We start from the raw sequence: 22,119 nt of genomic DNA, 5'->3' as shown, positions 1-22,119 counted from the left end.
TATATATATATATATATATATATATATATATACCATGGATGGCTATTTAAAATTTATGGATTACTCATTTTAAATCTTGGCTGTTGTAGCCTGTTTATCTTGTTTGTAGGTGTTCTTTTTATTTATTTGTTGAATATATCATTTCATAAGGATAGTTAAAACTTTTTTTGTTGCAAAATATTAAATTGAATGTCGTACAAAAAGTATCGTTGCTTTGGTGGTTGCAAAGACGGGAAGGGCTAAAGGCCGGTGTGAGGCTGTTGGCGGTACTGTTATAAGCCATTAGGGTCATGCTTGAACTCTACACTGTATGAACATCAGAGGTTCACGGTTGTTAAATATCAGAGATAAAGATCTCGCAAGTCAAGGCTGACCCTGGACTAGACTTGAAGAATAAATCCCATTCACCTGGGCTCGGAGACTCGAACCACGGACCCCACGCGTGTGAGGTAGCAAATTAGGAATTTTTATTCCTCAATAAAGATTGTGGAATAATAGAATTCCCAGAACCTCATCCAGGTTATGTAAGCACGGCGAAGATTATACTGTTACTTGGCGTGTTCCATTACCTTGTTCAGTCTCTTCTCTAAAATGAACACTAGACGCTAAATCAGTCAAGTCTAATAATGACACTTTAATGTAAGAGGGAGTCTGATGTTGAGGTTTAGGCCTCAGGCCAGGTACTGAAACTGGAGTGTTGCCACATAAGCGGGGCGTGGCCGGCCGGGCGGGCTTGGATCGTGACTGTGGAGGCCCTGCAGCATTAAGGGTCCCGGGGCTTCAGGGCTGGGGAGGGGTGGGGCTTCAGGGCTGGGGAGGGGTGGGGCTTCAGGGCTGGGGAGGGGTGGGGCTTCAGGGCTGGGGAGGGGTGGGGCTGCTATTGCTACGCGCCACACCCTCTGGGCTGAAGGTAGCCCAGGTGAAGGGAGGAGGACCCGACACGTTCCCTGGGAGAAAAATGCCTGAAGCGTAATCTGTCTTGAGGTGCTGTCAGGGGTGGGATCGATGGCTGCCTTTCACCTGAAAATTGAAGAGCAAGGCTGTGAAAATAATTTAGCTTAAATTATTTCTGACCATTTATTTGCCCAAAATGCTAAATGTATTAACTCCATGCATATATTATGATAGATATATTGTGGGCGGTGCTGCAGAAATGCAGCAGCTCATGAACTCGACTTATTACTGTAGCTTAATAAGTTACACCATTGTTGACTCAAGTTTGTAAGATTATGCCGTTTCTTTAGCCTTGTTAGTTTACTAGGCTAGAGGTAAATACTGTGCTCATCGTGCACTGTGACTTGCAATGTTGTTAAAGTGTAAGTGTGTGGCCCATGAATTTGTGCAAGTTTTGTCCAAAACAATTACTCCTTAGTGTGGGCGCAAGCTTTGTGTTCCCCTTGGTGCTGGGTGTGACACCACGGCCTGGGAACAGTCACCAGCAGGGCGGACATGGTGTAATGCTCGCCGGTGTATTGGCTCATACTACTATTATTTTGCTTCCTTTGATAGCCTCGTACTGTTCATAATGTTTTCCTTAACACTTTACTACTTAGAAAATGTTCTCGTCCAGTAATTCTTTCATACAACAAATCGGCAATCTGGCCAATAATATTTATCACCCAAGATGTACCCAGAATAAAGAACACCTAGCATTATTAAGCTGTTATATCAAACCTTACATTAAATGTTGTACATGTTAGTTATCAAACTTACACCCAAAAATGTGCTCAAAACCTAACGTTGACTGGTGTTTCTTCAGAAAAGCTTTGAGGCGATTCAGCCCGTTCCCGCGAGCTTTCCCAACATAAAGAAACGGTCTTACTAAAGTGCCTTATCCTAACCTAGCAGAAGACCCACGAACCGAAAACGGGCCGCTGTCAGTTTTGCGTGCCTCAGTAATTTTCTAGCAAGACACTTTTTGACCTTGGGATAAAGTATACGTCAAAATATGACAGGCAGTTAGGACGGGGGTTGACGATTGGCCAATTAATAAGCTTTTGCAGATTCGTAATTTTTTTTTTTTTTTTTTTTTTTTTTTAATAACCAAGACTACGGTTCATAAGGACTGTCACTGTTAAATGACGTATTTAGTGAAACTGCAAGAGAGCTGTTATCCTATCTCGGTTCACCCAAAGTCTGCTCCTAGAGACCAATTTATTTTATGAGCCTATTATATGCATCTCATTAACAACATTTGCTAACAATCATACAAGAAACAGGATGAGTTTTAGCCAATAAAAAAAAAAGTGTGCTAGAGCCTTTCTTTTTCTCTTTCCCCGTCGCCCCAACTCCCACCTGTGCATGCCCCGCCCTCGCTGTTTGGTCTGCCACTCACCACCTGGAAGCATCTGCCCAGCTAAGGTACCAGACCATAGGGCTCGTGATCTGAGGGATTCGACTGACGGAAGTGAAAGTGGTTGTCTGTGTCGGCGTCTCAGACTGGACAGACCTGCATCCCCGTTACCTCAGACTTCCCCCCCCCCCACTTCCAATAACCCCCAAACACACACCCTCCATTGACCCCCTCCATCCCACTTTAGTGTTATCCCATTAACTTGTTGCTTGACTTCTTGAGGTAATCTTGAGATGATTTTGGGGCTTAGCGTCCCCCGGCCTGGTCCTCGATCAGGCCTCCTTTTTGTTACAACCCCCCCCCCCCCTTCCAGGAAGCAGCCCGTAGCAGCTGTCTAACTTCCAGGTACCTATTTACTGCTAGGTAACGGGCATCAGAGTGAAAAACATTTTGCCCATTTGTCTCCGCCTCTGCCGGGGTTCGAACCCGGAACCTCAGGACTACGAATCCGAAGCGCTGTCCACCCACCTGTCAGGTGCCCTGACATGCCTGATTATGTTAATGTTAGCACACTTATGTTAATGTTGAAAACTAAACTTTTCCTGTGTACAGTCCAGCTGGGCATTTTTATCACGGTATATCTTGTAACATTGCAAGTTTAAACATTTTCATATACTGTAATTCCTTTCAGGGGATCATTTGTGCTGGAGAGGACAAGCTTCTGGGTGGACGTGACCTCGGAGAAGATCAATGTGACCAAGCGAGCTGTGGCCCAGGAAGCTCCTGTTGATGTAACACCAGCCCCTACTTCCACCACCACTTCCACATCCACCACCACCACAACAACCACATCCACCACCACTACCACCACCACTACCTCTTCACCCTCTGTAATTTTGGATTCCAATGCGGTTGGTGCAAAGAATGCGGGTGACTTTGTCATCAGTGTGGTTGATGCACCTGGTTCAGATGTAGTGAAGAATGACAACAGTTTGAATAAGCCTGATAAAAACGATAATCTTTCAACTCTTGCTCCATTCCCAACTTCAATTTCTACTTCACCTCAGTCTTCAACTGTCAATCCTGGTAGTCCTGTTAGTGATAGTAGTACAAATAGCAGTAGAACTAGTCCAGTGGGTACTAGTGAGGGTGAAGGTGTTACGGAGGAGGAAGAGGTTATAGGGGATCAAGATGGTACGGAGGAAGGTGGTACCACAGAGGGAACCGGCAGGACACCACCTCGGCGAAGGTTTGGCCTTCTGGGGCGCAAAAAAAATACACCGGCTGCTGCTGCCACCACTTCCACCACCACTTCCACCACCACTGAAACTACTGCATCTCGTGCACCTAGTGTTCCTAGTCAAGACCTGTCACCAGTTAGTATTTTTTAGCAGGATAAGTTCTTCACTGGGTTATTCAAATGACTGCAAGTTTACTTTTAAACAATGTTGAAACAAAAATAGCATTCACTCTGTATTACAGTGTACTTCAGCTCGAACGGAACTTAAACCTTAGGAATACTGGTTGAACCTGTAACTTTCTTCAGGGGCAAAATATAATCCAACAATTCCAGATCCACTTGATATGCTCTTAGTTTTTCCCAGCAAATGCAGAGGGAATTAAATATTTTTTTCCCAAAGTGCAGATACAGTAATAGCATTACAGTATTGTGTATTTAGTATATTTTGTTAATGTATTTATTAGTGTTTATGGAAAGATTTTTTATGTACAGTGAAGTAATATAATTTTAATATAACAAGGCTCTTTCCATAATTATATAAATTTAATTTCAATTGAATGGTTTAAATCTTGTCCATAAATGTACTGAATTAGCATTTTGACCTGTCATGATAAAAAAAAACTGGTCTAGGCATTTTAAGTTTATTCCATATGAAATCTATATTGAATTTTACACTGGATTTAAACAAATCCTATTTAAATGTAATGTGAGTTTTTAATGATTCAAAATTTTAATTATTCATAATTCACTGTCTGGGGACAGGAAGCCAGAGTGTATTCATAAACATTTGGCTTCTATCGAGGTAACCCCCAAGGCCCAATTACTGAGCCTGCCGAGGATGCAACCCCACAAGAAGCTAACTCCTGAATACCTACTCGCTGCTAGGTGAACAGATGCATTAGGTGAAAGGAAATGTGCCCAACCACTTGTCCTGCCCAGGACTCCAACCTGAAATTCTCGATTGTTCGTCGAACGAATCGGACTGTACTACCGGGACCCTATAATGTATGGTAATAGATTAAAGTCCTCCAGTTGACTGCAGTAAGTAAAAAAAAATAAAAAAAAAAAAATCTGCACTGTAGTCCACATGTATTAACAATAATGGCGATATAATTTAAATATTTACCCAGGAGTAAGCACATTTCGTAAATACTAAAATGCGAAAAGCATGTACAACTTGATCTGCTGTACAGTGTCCCATCTTGTGCTTTTGGAATTGTAACTATCAGAAGAGGATTGTGTACCCTCGTTTTCAGTGTACATAGTCTGGTCAGGGTTTTGTGTTTGTATGTGTAATTTCAATGTTCATTTTAATCTTTAAGACTGCTAAATGTACAGGAGTTTTGGAATTAGTACTTGTATATGGAGTGGATGCTGTATTACATTATATATGTGGAATATATATATATATATATATATGTTTATAAAGTTCTTAATCAGTAGATTGCTAAGCTTTCAACAGACTTTAAATACTGGACAAAACTGATATGTAGGCCATGTAATAGCTTGAAGCCTGGAAATTCAAATTTAATAATGTAATGCACAACTTATTATCTAACCCTTCATGAAATTTGCAGCTGTAAATGGTTGAGGTGTAAGCTGTTTTAGATTCTGTAAACATGTAATCATTTGAAGTTCTTGCAGTAACTTTAATTCCCAGCAATGTCCTTCCTGGTGGTGGTGGTTCTCGACTCTTAGTGAGTAAGGTTCCAGCATGGGTTGCAGCTTGGTGGTGGGTGAAGCTTTATTAAATAGTAGGTCTTGTAGTGTAACACTGATAATAGCTGGGACATTTATTGAGCATTTTAGAAGGAAACTGAACTCTTATAAAGTGTATACCCTGTAATTTTAAATGTGTATGTATATATGTGTTTATTTGCACTGCCCAGCAAAGGTTAAAGTTAGCCGGGCAGTGCCCGTGAGCGCTCCTTCACACTTCACTGTTTATACACTTTCCAATTTTCTGACCCTGTGTTCCTTGCTATGTCATTCATTTTAGTATCGAATTGTTGGCAATAGAATAGTTTGCATTTTAAAACACATCCCATAATAATCGGACAATAAATGGGTTTTTGACAATAGAATAATGCACATTTTAAAAAGTCCCATAATGAACTGACAATCAATGGAATTTTTACCAATATTTGTATTGTTTACGGCATTAATGTCCATTGCCGATCTACATGTATAGATTTAACCACTGAACTGCGCAGAGCGCCCTAAGATGCTCTGAGAATCTTTTTTTTTTTTTTTTAAATTAGGCTATACTTTAAATTTTTTAATGTTTTCATCAGTGTTTTGAAATGAAAATGGTTCAGTTTGGAAACAGTTGACAGTAACTAAAAACAACAAAAATGTCTTTGACAATTGCATTATGAAGTTTTTGCTGAAACCAGGTGCACAGTGCAGTGGTTAAGGACTGCGATAATGTTATCCCGAAGCTAAAATGTTAATATATTTCCTGAAAGAAAGGGAAGTGGGGGGGTGGAGGGAGGAGGATGATGGGATACCCACATGTGAGAAGAAGAGAAAATGGAAGGGAAGGGAGGCAGAGGACCAAGGTGATGGAGAATGAAGGGGGGGAGGGGAAGAAACTCATACAATTTTGTCCTTAATACATTTTCTAGAAGGGGAGGGGAAGAAGGTGGGCAGGAGCAATAGGATGCGGAGGGGGTCAAGGGAGAGTGGGAGGAGAGATGCGCCATCTTGGGCAATGACGGATATCATCCTTGTATACATGTATGCTGTATATAAATAATGCCTATCCAAGCTTAAACTGATAGCTTTGTAATGGATGCACTTGAATGTGGGAAAATGTATACCAGGTGAATTACAATAACTGTAGCTTCTTGCATGTTTTTAATTTTTTTTTATTTTTTTAAGGATGGAAGATTTGCATAAATATTTTAAAATTAGTAAATTTTTAAGAATGGTCATTGCTTAATAGAAATTGTTCCTATATATTGTTTGAACACTGCTTATTAATGCTACTCTACAGTTAAGGTGATGGATTTTTCAGGTATAAAAATAATAAAATACATACCCTTCATTGTAAGTGCCAGTTGTATTTAACTAGTGTTTTCACCAGATAAGTTTAATATTTTGCTTAACCAGTATGTATAGTTGTATTTCCATGATAAAAAATTGAAATAATTAAAACAAATAATTAATGTATATTGTATAATAAGTTATTCCATTGATAAAATATTCAATATTTTAGTTAATCATAATCCTGTTTACCAAATAGCAGCTGAAACTCTTAATAACCTTTAGGAAGCACAAAGTTTGGAGATGGCTCTAGTGAATATCTACGACACCTGTGAGCTGGAGAAGGGATGTTTTGGCTTTCCCCCAGGATGTGAAGCAAACAAAAAGTAAGTACAATAGAGAGCAAGTAGAAAACAAAGTTGTAATTGTTGGTAATGCCTCCACCTGTCTTTGCATACAAAGTAACCTTATTATTTTATTTTATTTATATACAAGAAGGTACACCATTGGGTTGAGAAAGTATATGCATCGAGTTTTAAGCATAACATGCTTGCAAAGCCACTAAAATGCAGTGTTTTGGGCAGGTCCTTAAGCTAAAGAATAAATGCAACAGAATTTGAGTTGAAACCTAATTAGCTGTACTACATTACAAATTGGTAGAATAGATTATATTGATGAAATTGAATGTCTTAAGAACTAAATTGGGTGGAAAACTGAGAAAGGTGGGGAAACTTTTTCTGCACAAGGTGGGAAAATTGAAACTGAAATTAGGTACTTTATTATACATTTGACTAAAGTATAGGTTACAGTTTTTGTAATTTATTAGGGAGTGAGTTAAATAGACTGGGTCCTCTTACTGGATTTGCATGGAGTGTTTGCACAGATTTAGTCTGACTAGGATTATCAAAGATACTTATTTCTGGTGTGGTGCTCATGGGTTCTATTGAATCTGTCAAGGAAGAGTTTCAGATCAGGATTACCATTTAGAAACGGTTTTCTACATGAAAATAGCACATAGTATGAAGTGTGTGTGCGCACGCATTTAGCACGTTTTAGGGATTAAATGGGCTGTGTTGTGAAAGAAGTTTTATATTTTTTGGTAGCAGATTTTTGCTGGTTGATGATTGGCTTGAGGTAATGGTTGAACCTCGTGTACATCTACTGTGGCATATGTTGGATATGGATTGAAGGGTGTTGCACTCACACTTATCAAATGCTGGCATTTGTGGAACAAAAATTGTCTAAAGCCTCCCATACAAGTATACCCATGCTACTTGGTACCAACACTATGGCCTACACCAGCATGGGTGCCAATAACACGGCTCTCTTGTGCTAGAGCTGTGTATGGCAGGAGATGAGGCTCTTCTACGTAGTACAGTATAGGCCTATCACGAACACCTGATGTCAAGGGCTCCCTGTCGTCTTTCTCCTCAGGCCTCGTGACATGGTGGCGTTTGCCTCGGTTATTCGAGGCAAAACCTCACCTAGTAACACCTCCATAACTGGTTACATTTGGTTCATCAATACTGCTTGTATCCGAGCCTGTGTTGCTGAATCCAGAAAACGAATTGTCACCTATACTATCGCTTAGTAGACGTCATATGGCACAGATGATGGTAATCTCACACGTGTGCAGTATTAAGTGTGTTTATAGCATTGTGTATAGTCTGTGATGGAGTATAGTGTGTAAATCAGTGGTAATCAGCTGTCAGAGTGTGGGAAAGTTATCGAGTCTAGAAACAATGTACGTCTTTCAGCATACTTCCTCCAGGAGGTAACACGTTAAAGTTGAGAAATTGGGTTTAACTGGGTTGGTCTGGGTGTTAAATTCACATTTGGGTCACTAAGTACTTAGCTGCCTCTTTATGTATTATGCATCATCAGTGCGTTGCTCAGAGCTGTAGAATAAGCTGACAAGTTAGCAGTGTGAAGCATCAGGTGCATCAGGCATCACACTAAAATAAAATCTATGAGAATTAAAATAAAAGCTAGGATACCAACTTACAAATGGCAAACTTTCATGCAATAATTGTCCTAGATGGATTTTTTTTCTCTCTCTCTCCTCCAGTTCTCAAAAGTTTGCTAATTTGTGAGGCTGGAGACTTCATATATGGTACCACCTATAATTTATTTGTGTAGCTGCAGAGATGGTGTAGGTGAAATTGGCAAGACATGCGAGAAGCAATGATGAAATAAATTTGCAGGTCAAAAGAGGATTAGTTGTAGGGAGCACTGAAAGGTGTGGCATAAACTACAGTGAAAGATTTGGCAATAGGTTGTGACAGACAAGTGGATGATTAGTTGGCAAGAGACAAGGCGAACCTCCAAGGTTAAGAAACAAGCTGCAGACGGGGCACAATATAATATGTAATTATGTACACACAAGAAGCAATGTATGGTACAGTAGTGGCTGTATAAACATAATATACATAACAGCATGAAAGATAAAGGATCACATAATGCTAGATATGTTTCCAAATTTATGTCCAGAATAGTCAGATAGGCTACTTAAATAAGTAGGACACGTTACTCTTCCTTGTAAACCATTTTCTTCTTATAGGTGTGACATGATGGTGACTTACTCTACAGTGTCATCCTCTGGATACAAGTTTGAAATTATGGGAACAATAAGTTCAGGATATGTGGCTTCTGGGCTTTCTGATGATGAACACATGGTGAGGACTACTAAATTTTGTTTTAACTCCTGTACCGAGTATTGCGACTTAAGGCGATCGATGGGTGGTGTGAAAAATTATTGAATTCAGCAATTCGTATTTAGTTTTTGAATGGTTTAATAATTTTTTTAACTTTGTGATTTGAAATGAAAATTGTTTAGCAGTAAAGTATTTGGATTTTTTTTTTTTTCCCAGAAAATATTCAATGTGGTCATTATTTTTGTTTTCTAGGGAAGAGATAGTGTTGTGGCTTGCAGAAATCTGAATGGCAAGATGGATGTTCTTATGGCATATAATACAGATGATCATAATGAATTCCTTGCTAACGTAAGTTTATTATGCAGTATCTTCACTTTGAGTACATGTTTATATAATTTTTTTTAAATATTATGGAATATTGTTCCTATTTTGAACCAGTCTAAAATAAATGTAGTAGTGGTAAGTTTCATTTGAAGATATAAAGTACAGAAGGTATTGTAGATTAATTTGAAACTACTGAAAATATTTAAATTTATTTTCTTTTTACTTTCGCTACTTTTCTATCCTTCACAGATGAGGCTTCTCCAATATTTGAGTTGGAAAACTGGGTAGTAGTAATAGTTGTATTAATGATAATCATAATAATAAAAAAGGTGGTGTGAGCTGCATATACTGTACAGGCAAGCATGCATGCATTACAGTCGCGAGATGGATGTGCATTACACGTTTGAGATTACAGTACTGTACTTGCATGCAACTTGTACACGTGTTTTTGTTGCTCGTGTGTGTGTGTGTGTGGTCCTCGGTCACTGAAGCAACTTTTATATTTGCAGGCGATGAGTCACAATAATGTGGCTGAAGTATGTTGACCAGACCACACACTAGAAGTTGAAGGGACGACCACGTTTCGGTCTATCCTGGACCATTCTCAAGTCGATTGAGAATGGTCCAGGACGGACCGAAACATCGTCGTCCCTTCAACTTCTAGTGTGTGGTCTGGTCAACTTTTATATTTGTAATTTTTTTTATTTTTTTGTGTGATATATTTAAATAAAATTTTGAATGTTTAAAATTAATTAAAAAAGAGATGTTTATCTAAGACCACCACCTGGGTCAGATCTGTGGATTAATGCTTAGTTACTGAACTGTTGGCAGTGGCATATCTAGGGTATGGCAGTTATGGTATGTGCCCTGGCTGCCACTTGAAGCCACTGCGCACTTTAATAGAAAGTCAGACAAGCTATCCTCGGATACTGCGGAAAATTCTTTTCTCGTGTATGATCTGTCTTTGATTATATAATTATATGTAGTTAGAAGGTTTATTTTCCATTATTTGCATATACAGTATTATTATTTTGCTTAGTTATTGTCAGTACAGTAGTGGTGCCTTAAGTTCAAAAAATTCGGCAAATTGTATGGCTTTGATGATGGACAGCAGCTACATGAAGAAATTTTGGATTGCAAAATGTTGCCAAGAAGTTGGGCAAACATGAAAATATAAAGACTTGATGAGCTTCTCGAATTTATTGTTCAGTATGGAGACGAGAGCATCTTCACATTTACTATTCGGATAATGCTAACCATCTCGGTTCCCATCACCAGCTGTGAGATATCATTCAGCAAATTAAGACTAATACTTTCATATTTGAAAGTGTCCATGGGTCAAGGCAGACTGTGATCTTGCTTTCCTAAGTGTAGAAAGAAAATCTGAAAAAACTTTGATCAAGTCATAGACCAATTTGTATCGGTGAAAGCAGAGAAGGTGCAGTTGTAATTTTCGTCATTATTTGTCAAAAGATTAAGGAACTGTTCTGGTATTTTGAGCCAATTTTATGGTAAAGTTATGAGAGATGGGGGTTTGGACAAGGAGCGCAATTTTAGTGCTTGCCATAGGGGCCATTTTCCCTAGATACACCACTGGCTGTTGGTAACTTGTCATAACAGAGTAATCGCCACCTCGGTGCTGATGGTTGGCCAAGTTTTTTTTTCTTCCCCCCCCCCCCCCCCTCTTCCCTGTAATAGTTTTATCAAGAGTGACTAGTGATGAGCCACTTCACCATACATTTTGTTAGTCATACTTTACAATTTTTCTTAATTTTCATATATTTTTCCAATGTGAACTCTATTGGCCTTCCATACATCTGCATTAGGTCAAGATGTGTATGACTAGTTTGATCTTTTATAGTAATAGCATTCTTTTTATTAAAACTATTATGTTACCTATTACACAAGTGACACTAAACTTCTTAATTTTTCAGCCCAAGTATGGTATAAGTGATATAAAAACACTACAAGTTAATGGAAAGGTATATTGCACATTCGTCCGCCAGCCCAGGACAGAGATTAAGAATATTGTTTTTGACTTGGATAAAGATACCTTCCATTTGATGCTTGCTGCTGGTCCTGCTGAGGAAAGTTAGTACATTGTATCATTGTATTAATCTAAGGAATTTCAGATTACAGAGTATTGTTGGTGGTTTGAAGCCTTTGTTTTTGCTCACACACACACTCACACTTGAATCACACATCACATCACCCTGTTTCTATCTGGACCTAAAGAAGGCTTTTGACAGTGCCACACAAGCAGTTGTTTTGGAAACGAACATGCTGGAGGGTGACAGGGAGACAACTGACATGGATGAAAAATTTGCCGACACAGATGAGGGTGGTAATAAGAGGCAATGTATCTGGAGGAGTAATACTAGTGGAGTCCTGCAGGATTCAGTTCTTGCAACCAGTAATGTTCATCTACATAAATGATATTCCAGAAGGAATACAGAATTATGTGAACATGTTTGCAGATGATGCTAAGATACTGGGGAAGATAGTAGACGGAGGGGATTGGAATGCCCTTCAAGTGGATCAAATAAAATAAGTACTTGGAGTGACATGTGGCAAATGGAATTTAATATGAATAAATGTAATGTTATGGAATGTGGAATATGAGAAAATAGACAACACAACTTGTTCATTATGTGGAAAAGAATTAAAGAACTCTAATAAAGAATGAAATCTATGGGTAGTTTTGGATAGTAAACTGTCACCAGAGGAACACAAAGAACATTGTGTGAAGAGTGTATTCCTCACTAACAATTTCAGACTCACTTTTAACTACACGGTTGGTGAAATACTAAAGGAACTGCTCATGACTTTCGTGAGACCAAAATTGGAATATGCAGCAGTTGTATGGTGCCTATCTCAAGAAGCACATTAATAAACTGAAAAAGGTGCAAAGGCATGCTACAAAATGGCTTCCAGGATTGAAAAAAAAAGTTATGAGAAGAGGCTAGGAGCATTAAGGGGCCGGGAAATTAAAACGGTCAAAAATTTTTAACCTTGCTGAAACACCTTCAAATTTTCTGTGTGGTCTGTCTCACTCACTCATATTAGAGTAAGAATGTGTTTTGTTAGTTATACCCTAGGGTACGGCTTCCAATCCAGTGCCTTAGTCTCTGCACCTAGCTAAATATTGAAAACTGCCGAGCATCCCACTGACATCGGAGACCTTTTTCCAGTCCATTGTGCCACCAATGTGAACGAACTACCGGCGCATGGTCTCAACCGGACAGCATTCCAATAATTCCCTTTCAAATCACATCCCCAATTTATTTCTTTGTCTCGTTGAGTTCCTACATTCAACACTGATTTTTACAACATATTGTCCAGTCACCAATTGTACTTTAGACAATTTTTTTTGACTTCATTGATTTGCTGTTTATTATTTTCGAGGGAAACATTTTCACTGACACTGCACTACTCGTGTGCAGAATTAGCCACTGCACTGGCAACAATTTCAAACGTCTTTCCCTTTCAACTAATGGTTTCCACTGTTCACTGCCAAGTTATCAACACTATTATACTTGTTCTTTCCAAAATGGTTCCCTTCCTTTCAAGACAAGTTGATACAGTACTGAGTTTTATTAAAAATTTTGATACACATGGAAGGGAACACCACTAAGTTAACTATTTTTTTTCAGGCAAGTTGCGATACCATGATAATCGTATAGTATCATCGGGCACAGTCTCCATGCATACTTTTGCATCTGTTGGTGTTTCTAGTGAAATCTTCAAGACTCTTCATGCTTGCTTTATGATTGGTGCTTGGATTTGTGCTGCCTCTTGTGGTATTATCTTCGCACGCTACTACAAGACAACCTGGCTCTCGCATCGCAGCTGTGGCATTGATCAGTGGTTCCACGTAAGGAATTACTGTACTATGTTGCAGTAAATTAAATCTATAGTCACTTATTTGTCAAGCATTAATAGTAATATTTTGGTAATTATAAAATGTCAGATGCTGTATATTTAAGCAAAACAACTAGTAATGGTTTTAAGTTGAAGTTTGAATTGTAGTAAAAAGTGAGCTTAAAGGCAAACTTGTCAAAGAAATTTGATTTTAAATTTACATGCAGTTGAGTGTATCAGGAGAGCTAATCACAAAATATGTAGCGAGAGAGCTGCATGATATAGTAATTCTGTACAGTTTGTATATTTTTGGATGAGAGATGTCGATGTGGCATGAACATAGAAATAAATAAGTCATGTGTGGGACGGTTGGATATTAGCACAAAGAATGAAACTGGTGGATAGATATAACAAGTGCAATAATTGGTGAATTGCCTAATTTGGTGGAGTATCAAGATGGTTTGGTGAAGTTTAACTGATCGAGAATAATGTTGAATGAGGGTAGAAGAGGAAGATGGGTAGACATAAGTGTGAGAGAAAGTGTTGGTAGTGTATTTAAAGTGTACACAATGTAATGGAATATCAAGACTAGGTCAACAGCTTATGAAGAGGGAGTGAAGGTTGTTTGTGTGAACTACTCAGGAACTGTACCAAAAAATAAATATCCTACTTAAAAATGTTAATAGTACCTAAAGACAATTTCAATGTTTTTTTTCTATTGCAGCCACCATGCACCTGTTGCATATTCCAGTTTTGATCTCACTAAAGTCATGAACAGTTCTAGTATTTCATCATCCATGTAATTAAGTGATTCTGAAGTTGTAAAGCTCAGCAAATGCTCATATGGTTCTGGGTAGTCTACTATCCAGAACCACCCTTAGATCTTTCTTTGACTTAAGTCTTTTCCACATAATTTGAAAGCTGTGTGTGGTCTGTTTTCTCCTATTCCACATTAAAGTCCTAGAGTCTGAAGGAACCAAAGGGGTAGCATCACTGTAATACATAGTGACAAAAATACACAGTATGAAAAAGTGCAGTGTTTCTACACCAAGGTAGAATTGTACAAGAGTGGCAGGCGGAAATACAAATAATCCAAAGATTAAAAAAAAAAAAAAAAAAATTGGAATGCAACAAGGATAGTAAAGTGGAATGCACTGAAACTAGTACCGTTTTCATATCTTAAAGCAAAATGACAAACAAATAGAATGACGAGACATTTAAAGTCATCTGGTAGAAATGGTTTGGAGATGGGGCCAAAAAAATACTAATCTCGTTTCTTCCTGTAGACAATAAGCAAATTATCATAACAGCAGGTAATGAATATATTTTTTGAATGTCTAGATTCAGCTTATTTAAGTGCAGTACTCTATCATTTGTAAATACATACTTATTGCTGTGCTCATACTACCTTAAAGCAAGATGCTTTTAATGATATTTGATATTTGCATTGCAATTAATGCAAGGAAAATAGGTAAATTTACATAATTTTTTATGCACTTTTATGGTTGTTGGCAGTACATCACATTTTTAATAATTGTACATTTACTATGCAACAAAGCTTCCTTCAGATTGTACACTATCAAATAAGATTTTTCTTTACAGTTTCATCGTTTGTTTATGATGCTGACGTGGAGTCTCACAGTTGCAGGCTTCATTCTTATTGCGTACTACCTGAAGGGCTGGACCCGACATGACCCTAAAGAAAACCCTCATGCTATAATTGGTATTATTTCTGTAGGTAAGATTGATGTACAGTTAAATGATTTGAAAAGAGAATGTAAGTGAAATGCGGTACTGTTCTTGTTCCTTAAATAGTTTTGTAATTGTAAATGTTGAAAAGCAATTACAGTATATACAGTGTCAGTATATGGGTAGGAGTTGGGGATGGGCACCCAATGGGATAATCATAAGTACACTTGTCTCACATAGAAATGTGGAAGGTACATACTACTAAGGTGAAAGAAAAAAAGGATCAAACTGGAATGAGAACAGCTTTCCCTCTATAAGCGAAGAAAACAAATTGCAGAACATATCAAATGCTCCACTCTATTCCAAAAATTGCAAGGAAAGCTATGTAGAAAAATATAATTGATCGAGGTAAAGCTACAAGAATCGCATCAAATCGAGGAGAGGGGAAAGAAAGCGAAATGACATAAGTGAAATACTGTAGAGAAATCTGAAATGCTTTCTGTGCAAAAACACAACTACGTCCAGTGTTGGGCCTTTGCACAAGGGTGACTGAACTTTCACAACAAAGTGAGTGAAATGCTGAGGCTTCAGTACAATTGTTTTCAGTGAACCCCTGATCACTGAAGATTAATAATCCAAATAAATCCTTTATGAATGTAACACCAACATTGAATCAAATATCGGGTGTCCCCCTAGGTTCCTCTCGACTACCATGTTTGCCTTTTTCCATATAATTACTAAGATTCCTGTGAACAAGGATGTCTGGAATATTAATTGGAATAGAATGCTCAGCTTGGTTGCACATTCTTGCAGCACCCAAGGTAAAACTCCATTAGATCCAACCACTTTATTTCTTCCTAGCCCCTAGAGTAATTTTTCGCACTTCGTCTTGAGATACCTCTATGTATTTTATGGTTTGCTCTGGAAGGATTTCGTACTCTGCCTGCCTGCTTGCCTGCTTGCCTGCCTGCCCGCCTGCCTATTTCATCCCCTCTATGCTTATGCATTCATTCATTAGAGATAGGTAGGGGTATGTGTAATATAGTATTTAATGTGAAAATAAATTTTTCTATTGCAGGTCTCTGCTTTTTGCAACCATTCATCGCTCTCTGTCGCTGTGCACCTACTTCTAGAAATCGGCCCCTATTTAATTGGCTACATTGGTTCATTGGAAACTGTGCTCAGATACTTGGCATAACAGCAATCTTCTTTGGTTTTCCTCTGATTAATGGTCCAGAGTGGACAACATTCATCCTGATTATCTTCATTGCATTCCATTGCCTCATCCACCTCATCCTCTCGGTAAGTGAACCAGTTACTAAGGAGAATGTTTGTTGTTCGCCTTATTCTCTCATTTTCTGGCTCTTTTAATATTTAAGTATCAACTAATTCATAATTCACTTTAATAATTATTTGCAAAGGAATGTAAAATCTTACTTAACCCTAACCGATTTTTTTCAAATAAGTTGATACTTTTTATGAAAATGCATGGCATATGCTCGTTATAAATGCCTTTAGAAGTTCAGAAGTGAAAAACTAAAGAAAGTTCTGGGGATAACAATTCGTGCATAAATATCTGTAATTGAGTATCAATCGACCAATTGAAGCTACTGTGTATTTCAGCAGCTTGCATATAAAACTGAGTTAGAAATTGTTGTAATGTTCCTTTCAAATTACTAAAATGATAATCCCATAGATTGGACAGTGTGTAAGTGACTCGAAGGCGGAGCGCATGAGTAACGTATACCCAATGAAGGAGATGAATGGTAGTCGTAATCCTCTTCACCCAACAGAAAAAAGGACAGATGCTCCGGTAAGTATTGCTAATTTAGTCAGTTAATTTTTACTATTCTATGAAGAGTAAGTTTGCAAAGTTCACTTTGCATATGCAGTTGAACTTTCCTTTCTTTAATTCATTACTAGTCCATTAAATTATCCGCTGGTGATAGTGTGGTAGTACAGTTGGCTTTGTTCTCGACTCTGAATTGGGAATCTTGGTTCAGTTTCCTGGTGGAACAAAAATGGTTGGGCACATTTGTTCACTTAATGCCTCCGTTCACCTTCCAGTAAAAAAAAGGTACCCGGCAGTTAGACAACTGTTACGGTTGCATCCTGGGGATCCTCGGTAGTTTGACCTTGAGGGGAACTTTGATACAAGCCTTAAGTATACATATTTTGTTATCTCACAGGCTTCCTGTTCCTGACAAAACCAATCATTATGTATGTAACTGAAATTGGTATTGGCTTAGTATAATGGCTAGTTTCTAGTTAGGAGAGAAATTCTGCCATGAGCTTGGTAAACCCGTTATTTTTGTGCTGATAATAAGTTTACAAGACTTTAAATTACTAATTATGTTAAAGGCTCACTATAAGGGGTTTGGACTATTAATTCTACCAATGTCTGCAGAATAATAATCTAAGCAGTTGGTAGACCTTGTTTGTGATAAAGTTCGTACAGTTTCTCCGTGTGGCTGCCCTACATTTACACCAAATCATTAATTATATAATACCAATACATAAAGTACAGGTACTCAATCTCTTATGGTTGTTTATGTATTTTTTAAACTTAATTTTTTTCCCTAATTTTAATTCTTAATTTTTTTTTTAACTAATATGTTTAATAAATGGTTAGATGCTGAAAAAATTTGGGATCTGGACACTCTTAAAAATGTGTGCCACACTAACCTTGGAATGCTTTCATTACAAATGGTGTCACCTGGGGGAGGGACAAGAGCAGAGTACATTTATAATCATTACACCTTCCTATGTCATTGGCTAATGTCTACATGCCAAGGTATTAGGCATAAATCAGTCTCGGGAGACCAGTGTTGCGCTCTGGTTGTCGGTCTGGAGTGGCCTCTCCAGGGCGCAAAGCCAGGGTAGGTAAGCTAGGGTATTTTACAACATTCTTAGTAAAATAGCAATTGGTCTTTGAATATTTTTAACATGGCTCCTTGATAAGTTGTTGGCTAGTGATCCCGGTACGTTGTTAACCTACGCCAACGATAACTTGATTCACAAGACTTTTGTACCAGACATTTAATTCTTTTTTAATGTACTGTATTATTGTTTATTTACTATAAATTGTAATTGGTATTTCTATAGGTGACTTGGCTATACTGTACCTTGTATACCGTACCTACCTTGATTATCTTGACGAGTTCACACCTCTGGATAACACACTTCAGATAATCAAATTTATGCCCTTAATTTTTCTAACACTGCGTGAATTTCATAGCAAACTTTTTATTTCAATCTATCATATCATGAACATCTTCCAGCTGCTCTAACCCTTATCCCAAGTAATAACCAGGATCCAGCCCTTAAAGCTTGTTTTGCTATGGTAGGTGGTAGGGCTGTGGCAGCTCTAATGGTAAATGAAACGTGTTCATTGACTTTTCCACAACCTAAAGCTTTTATTTGGCTCAAGATTTTCTATGGAATATCCTGAATCTGTTACAGTAACAGTGATATATCTCTAACCATATTCAGATTAAAATTTTGGCCAAATCCATAGACCAAAATGCATCTCTCCACAGAATGATACTTGTCAAAGCTTGCCATTTCCCAAATTAAACTAGCTATAAAATTTCTTCCAAAATGGACACATTAACTTTCCCAAACCCTAAGCTGTTATTCTTTGAAATGATTTTTAAATTTGAAATATCAAAATAGTATTTAACCCTTAGACAGCAGCTATGTGAAAAATGGTCATACTTGCCTATGCAAAAAAAAAAAAAATATAGAATTATAAATTTGTATGCAGATGTAAGAAAAACATAAAAATAAGTGAATATTTATTGTTTCACTGGGTGGAGGTGCTGTTGAAGGGTATGTGGTGAAAGTCTGGCACCTGTCAACACCCAGTGCCCGACTCTGCTGATGCTCAGTGCGTTATCCTTGGATGAAACACAATTGTTTGAATAATACATGTTTCAATTGATGATTGGTTTACCTGGTATTCTTCATTACAACCATAGAGTAGTGAAAAGGATATGAACATAATATACAATGGTGTTGGGCTCTGGGTGAATAAATATGGCATACTTGGCACCATATGGGCAAGAGTATAGATAGAAAGGTGTAAGTCACCAATGTGGCACACACTGGTGTGTGCATACATACATACCACTTATACAGACCAATCCTGGAGTATACAGTTCCAGCCTGGAAACCATACCAAGTTAAAAAAGAAAAAAAAAAGAAAAAAAAAGTTAGATAAGATTCAGAGGTATGCCACCAAACTGGTCCAGAACAGAGAGGTATGAGTTACGAGGAAAGGCTACGGGAGGTAAACCTCACATCCTCTGGAAGGCAGAAGAGCAAGGAGACACATGATCACGCCTACAAAATTCTCAGAGGAATTGACAGGATGGACAAAGACGAACTATTTAGCATGGGTGGAACACGAACAAGGGGACGCAAGTAGAAACCGAGTACCCAAATGAGCCACAGAGATGTTATAAAGAATTTGTTCAGTGTCAGAGTAATTAACAAATGGAATGCATTAGGCAGTGATGTGGTGGAAGCAGACTCCATACACAGTTTCAAATGTAGATTTGATGGAACCCAATAGGCTCCAAAATCTTTACCAGTTGATTGACAGCCGAGAGGCAGGACCAAAGAGCCAAAGTTCAACCCCCGCAAGCACAACTAGGCGAGTACACATGACGACAGGCTCCTCCTAGCACATATAACGTAAATGGTAGGAATATTTTCATGGGTTAAGGTAAATTCCATTACATCCACATAGCTATTATATCCATATTTGCATCATGCATGCAAAACCCAGACAATATTGTACTGTAATTGTTTAAGTCATCATATGACGATAACTGCATTACCCTGTGAATCAATGAAAGACGGAAACTGCTGTCCAAGGGTTAAGGGAAGATCAGTCAACATTCAAAATGCTGCACTCAAAAGGAACATTAGTTGTATCATTTTTCAAATAATGCAATTCCCCCCCCCCCTCCCCCACCACAAAACACTTGATAAAGCTTACTTATGAAATATATTGAACCTGTTCCAATTAATAGTTGGAGATAAGGTTTCATAACCATTATTCACCAATCGTGCTTATCCCAAGCAGGTTCCACAGATTAAATTTTTTTTCAAGATTTCAATTAATACACATCTTTGTCTAAGTTTCAACCTTAATTTATTTCAGGGAGGTGGATTCCGCAAGGCAATGCTGGCTTTATATTTCCTTGTCAACTGGGTGATTACTGCAGTACTAATCATTATTGTTATTGCTGGTGAGAAAACTCTGAAGGAATGGGGAATAATTTTTTGGGAAAAGTAAGGTGATGTCATTACTTAACTGTAATTAGCCGAGTGACAATATAGTGCTGTATTCCCATGAAATCTACCATTCTTATGTATGTAATCTAGAATATGTAACTGTGCAATGTCTAAAATATGAAAATTTTTAACTATTTTTGAAATCTTGTGGAATGGCAATACAAACTGAACAATAGGCAACAGTATTAGATTAACTAGAAAAATACTATCATAAGTTTTTTAATTTACTTAATTTATTGTGAATGGAACTATTAAGACTGTACTTTTGTGGATATGCTTTAGTGAGGTCTGATGTAATATGAAGTCCATAAAAAAAAGAATTTAATATAAATGTTTCATATTTTTGCACATAATGCAATAAAATTCTAAAAATACAAGAAGTTCAGTGAAATTTAAATTGCATAAATAAATGCTGGAGTATTTTCAGAAATCAAAATATTAATGAAGTATGTGGTGTGTAATAGAGTATATGCCAGTGTTGTCCAGGTATAGGTTAGAAGCACAAAGCTCTTGGTCACATTGTTCAATAAGTTGTATACTTGTTTAACACTGATCTTGTTTATATATATATTTTTTCTCTCCTCCAAAGTATTTGGTTGGAGTATAGAGATTATATGATGGTGAAAATGTAAGGTCAGATACCGTACAAGACACTATATATTTTTCTGTATTAATATGCTTTAAAGCAGAAACTTGAAGTGTTCAGTTATTATTAGGGAAAGAATGATGTGTGAATGTACTGTACATGCCTGTGAATGTGTGCTTTAATAAACAAAATTTGTTTTTGATGAACATGATCCTGTTTCTCCATGTCTTTTCCTTCCACTTTGCAGAAATCTTGCCATTGTAAAATGTTCATCAAATACTGCAAAGGTAAAGCCATAAATAATGCTAGAAATGTTTGACGATGTTTTGAGGATTGGCTTGAACAAGTTTTTCATTAACAAAATACTGTATAGAAAAGAAAAATTAGTGTATCAGAAAATAGAGATGATGATATGGAGCATTTAAAAACAAAAATGGAACCAGATCAGTGTCATGTGAGAGTAACTGTGTGTGGTATTTTGCAGAACACTGCAGTCAGTCAGTCAGTCAGTCAGTCAGTCAGTCCTCTGTACAATAAATGTGTTCCATGGCAGTGCTTCCATGGACAGTTGGTAACAACTCTTCACATTTTGGCCGTGAAGCCTACTATACAAATGTATAATCATTTACATAAATGAAGCAGTCTTGAAAGATTTTATAAAAGGTTGTGTGTGTGTGTGTGTGTGTGTTTGTTTTACCAGTAAACGACATTATCTATTTTTAACTAAGATTAATGTTTATCTTAAGTTTCACTTATTGTACCATCATTATTTTACGAAAGACTATATCACTTTTAGTATACTCTGTAAATAATTAATATAATTTTAAAAATAAATTAACATTTTCTTATAGTATTTATTTTCATGGTGTGTTGTATGCAACAATTATTGGCAAAATTAACTATCTAGGACATTTTGAACTACTTACATTGCACTTCGTATCCAAAGGCTGTTATTTTGCTGGTTGTAGCATGTAATAAATAAATATATGTTCTTTACTTAGGTCTGTTCTGTCCTATAATGCAGATGCCTAGTATTACTTGGCTTGATGGTACCAATCTGTTCTTTCCAAGGCTGAAACTTCTGATTACTTCCGAACATGGCTGTCACTCCTTTTAGATACCTCAATTTAGTCTTTGCTTTGTCTATTCTTTTGTACTCTAATTATTTTTACAATCGAGC

At 37.5% G+C, this 22,119-nt stretch overlaps 1 protein-coding gene across 3 annotated transcripts in view; it reads left to right on the top strand.

The window, feature by feature from the left end:
- The window catches only part of LOC123773619 (putative ferric-chelate reductase 1 homolog), a 75,536-nt gene extending 53,601 nt beyond the window's left edge, over positions 1–21,935 (top strand). Inside the window, exons 4-13 of one of the 3 annotated variants that reach the window (XM_045767413.2) lie at positions 2,985–3,183; positions 6,807–6,907; positions 9,082–9,196; positions 9,428–9,523; positions 11,434–11,590; positions 13,153–13,373; positions 14,963–15,098; positions 16,128–16,351; positions 16,746–16,862; positions 20,220–21,935. In XM_045767413.2, coding sequence (XP_045623369.1) covers positions 2,985–3,183; positions 6,807–6,907; positions 9,082–9,196; positions 9,428–9,523; positions 11,434–11,590; positions 13,153–13,373; positions 14,963–15,098; positions 16,128–16,351; positions 16,746–16,862; positions 20,220–20,354 — 1,501 coding nt within the window. In that variant the 3' untranslated portion in view covers positions 20,355–21,935. Of the gene's footprint in view, positions 1–2,984; positions 3,670–6,806; positions 6,908–9,081; positions 9,197–9,427; positions 9,524–11,433; positions 11,591–13,152; positions 13,374–14,962; positions 15,099–16,127; positions 16,352–16,745; positions 16,863–20,219 lie in introns of all 3 variants that reach the window. The other 2 variants (XM_045767411.2, XM_045767410.2) reach the window with 2 other exon arrangements.
- Positions 21,936–22,119: the final 184 nt, after the last annotated feature.

Source organism: Procambarus clarkii, chromosome 72, assembly GCF_040958095.1.
Source record: "Procambarus clarkii isolate CNS0578487 chromosome 72, FALCON_Pclarkii_2.0, whole genome shotgun sequence".
In the NCBI taxonomy this organism is placed as follows: domain Eukaryota; kingdom Metazoa; phylum Arthropoda; class Malacostraca; order Decapoda; family Cambaridae; genus Procambarus; species Procambarus clarkii.
The sequence above is the reverse complement of the archived record's forward strand: the minus strand, read 5'-3'. Positions and strand labels throughout refer to the sequence as shown.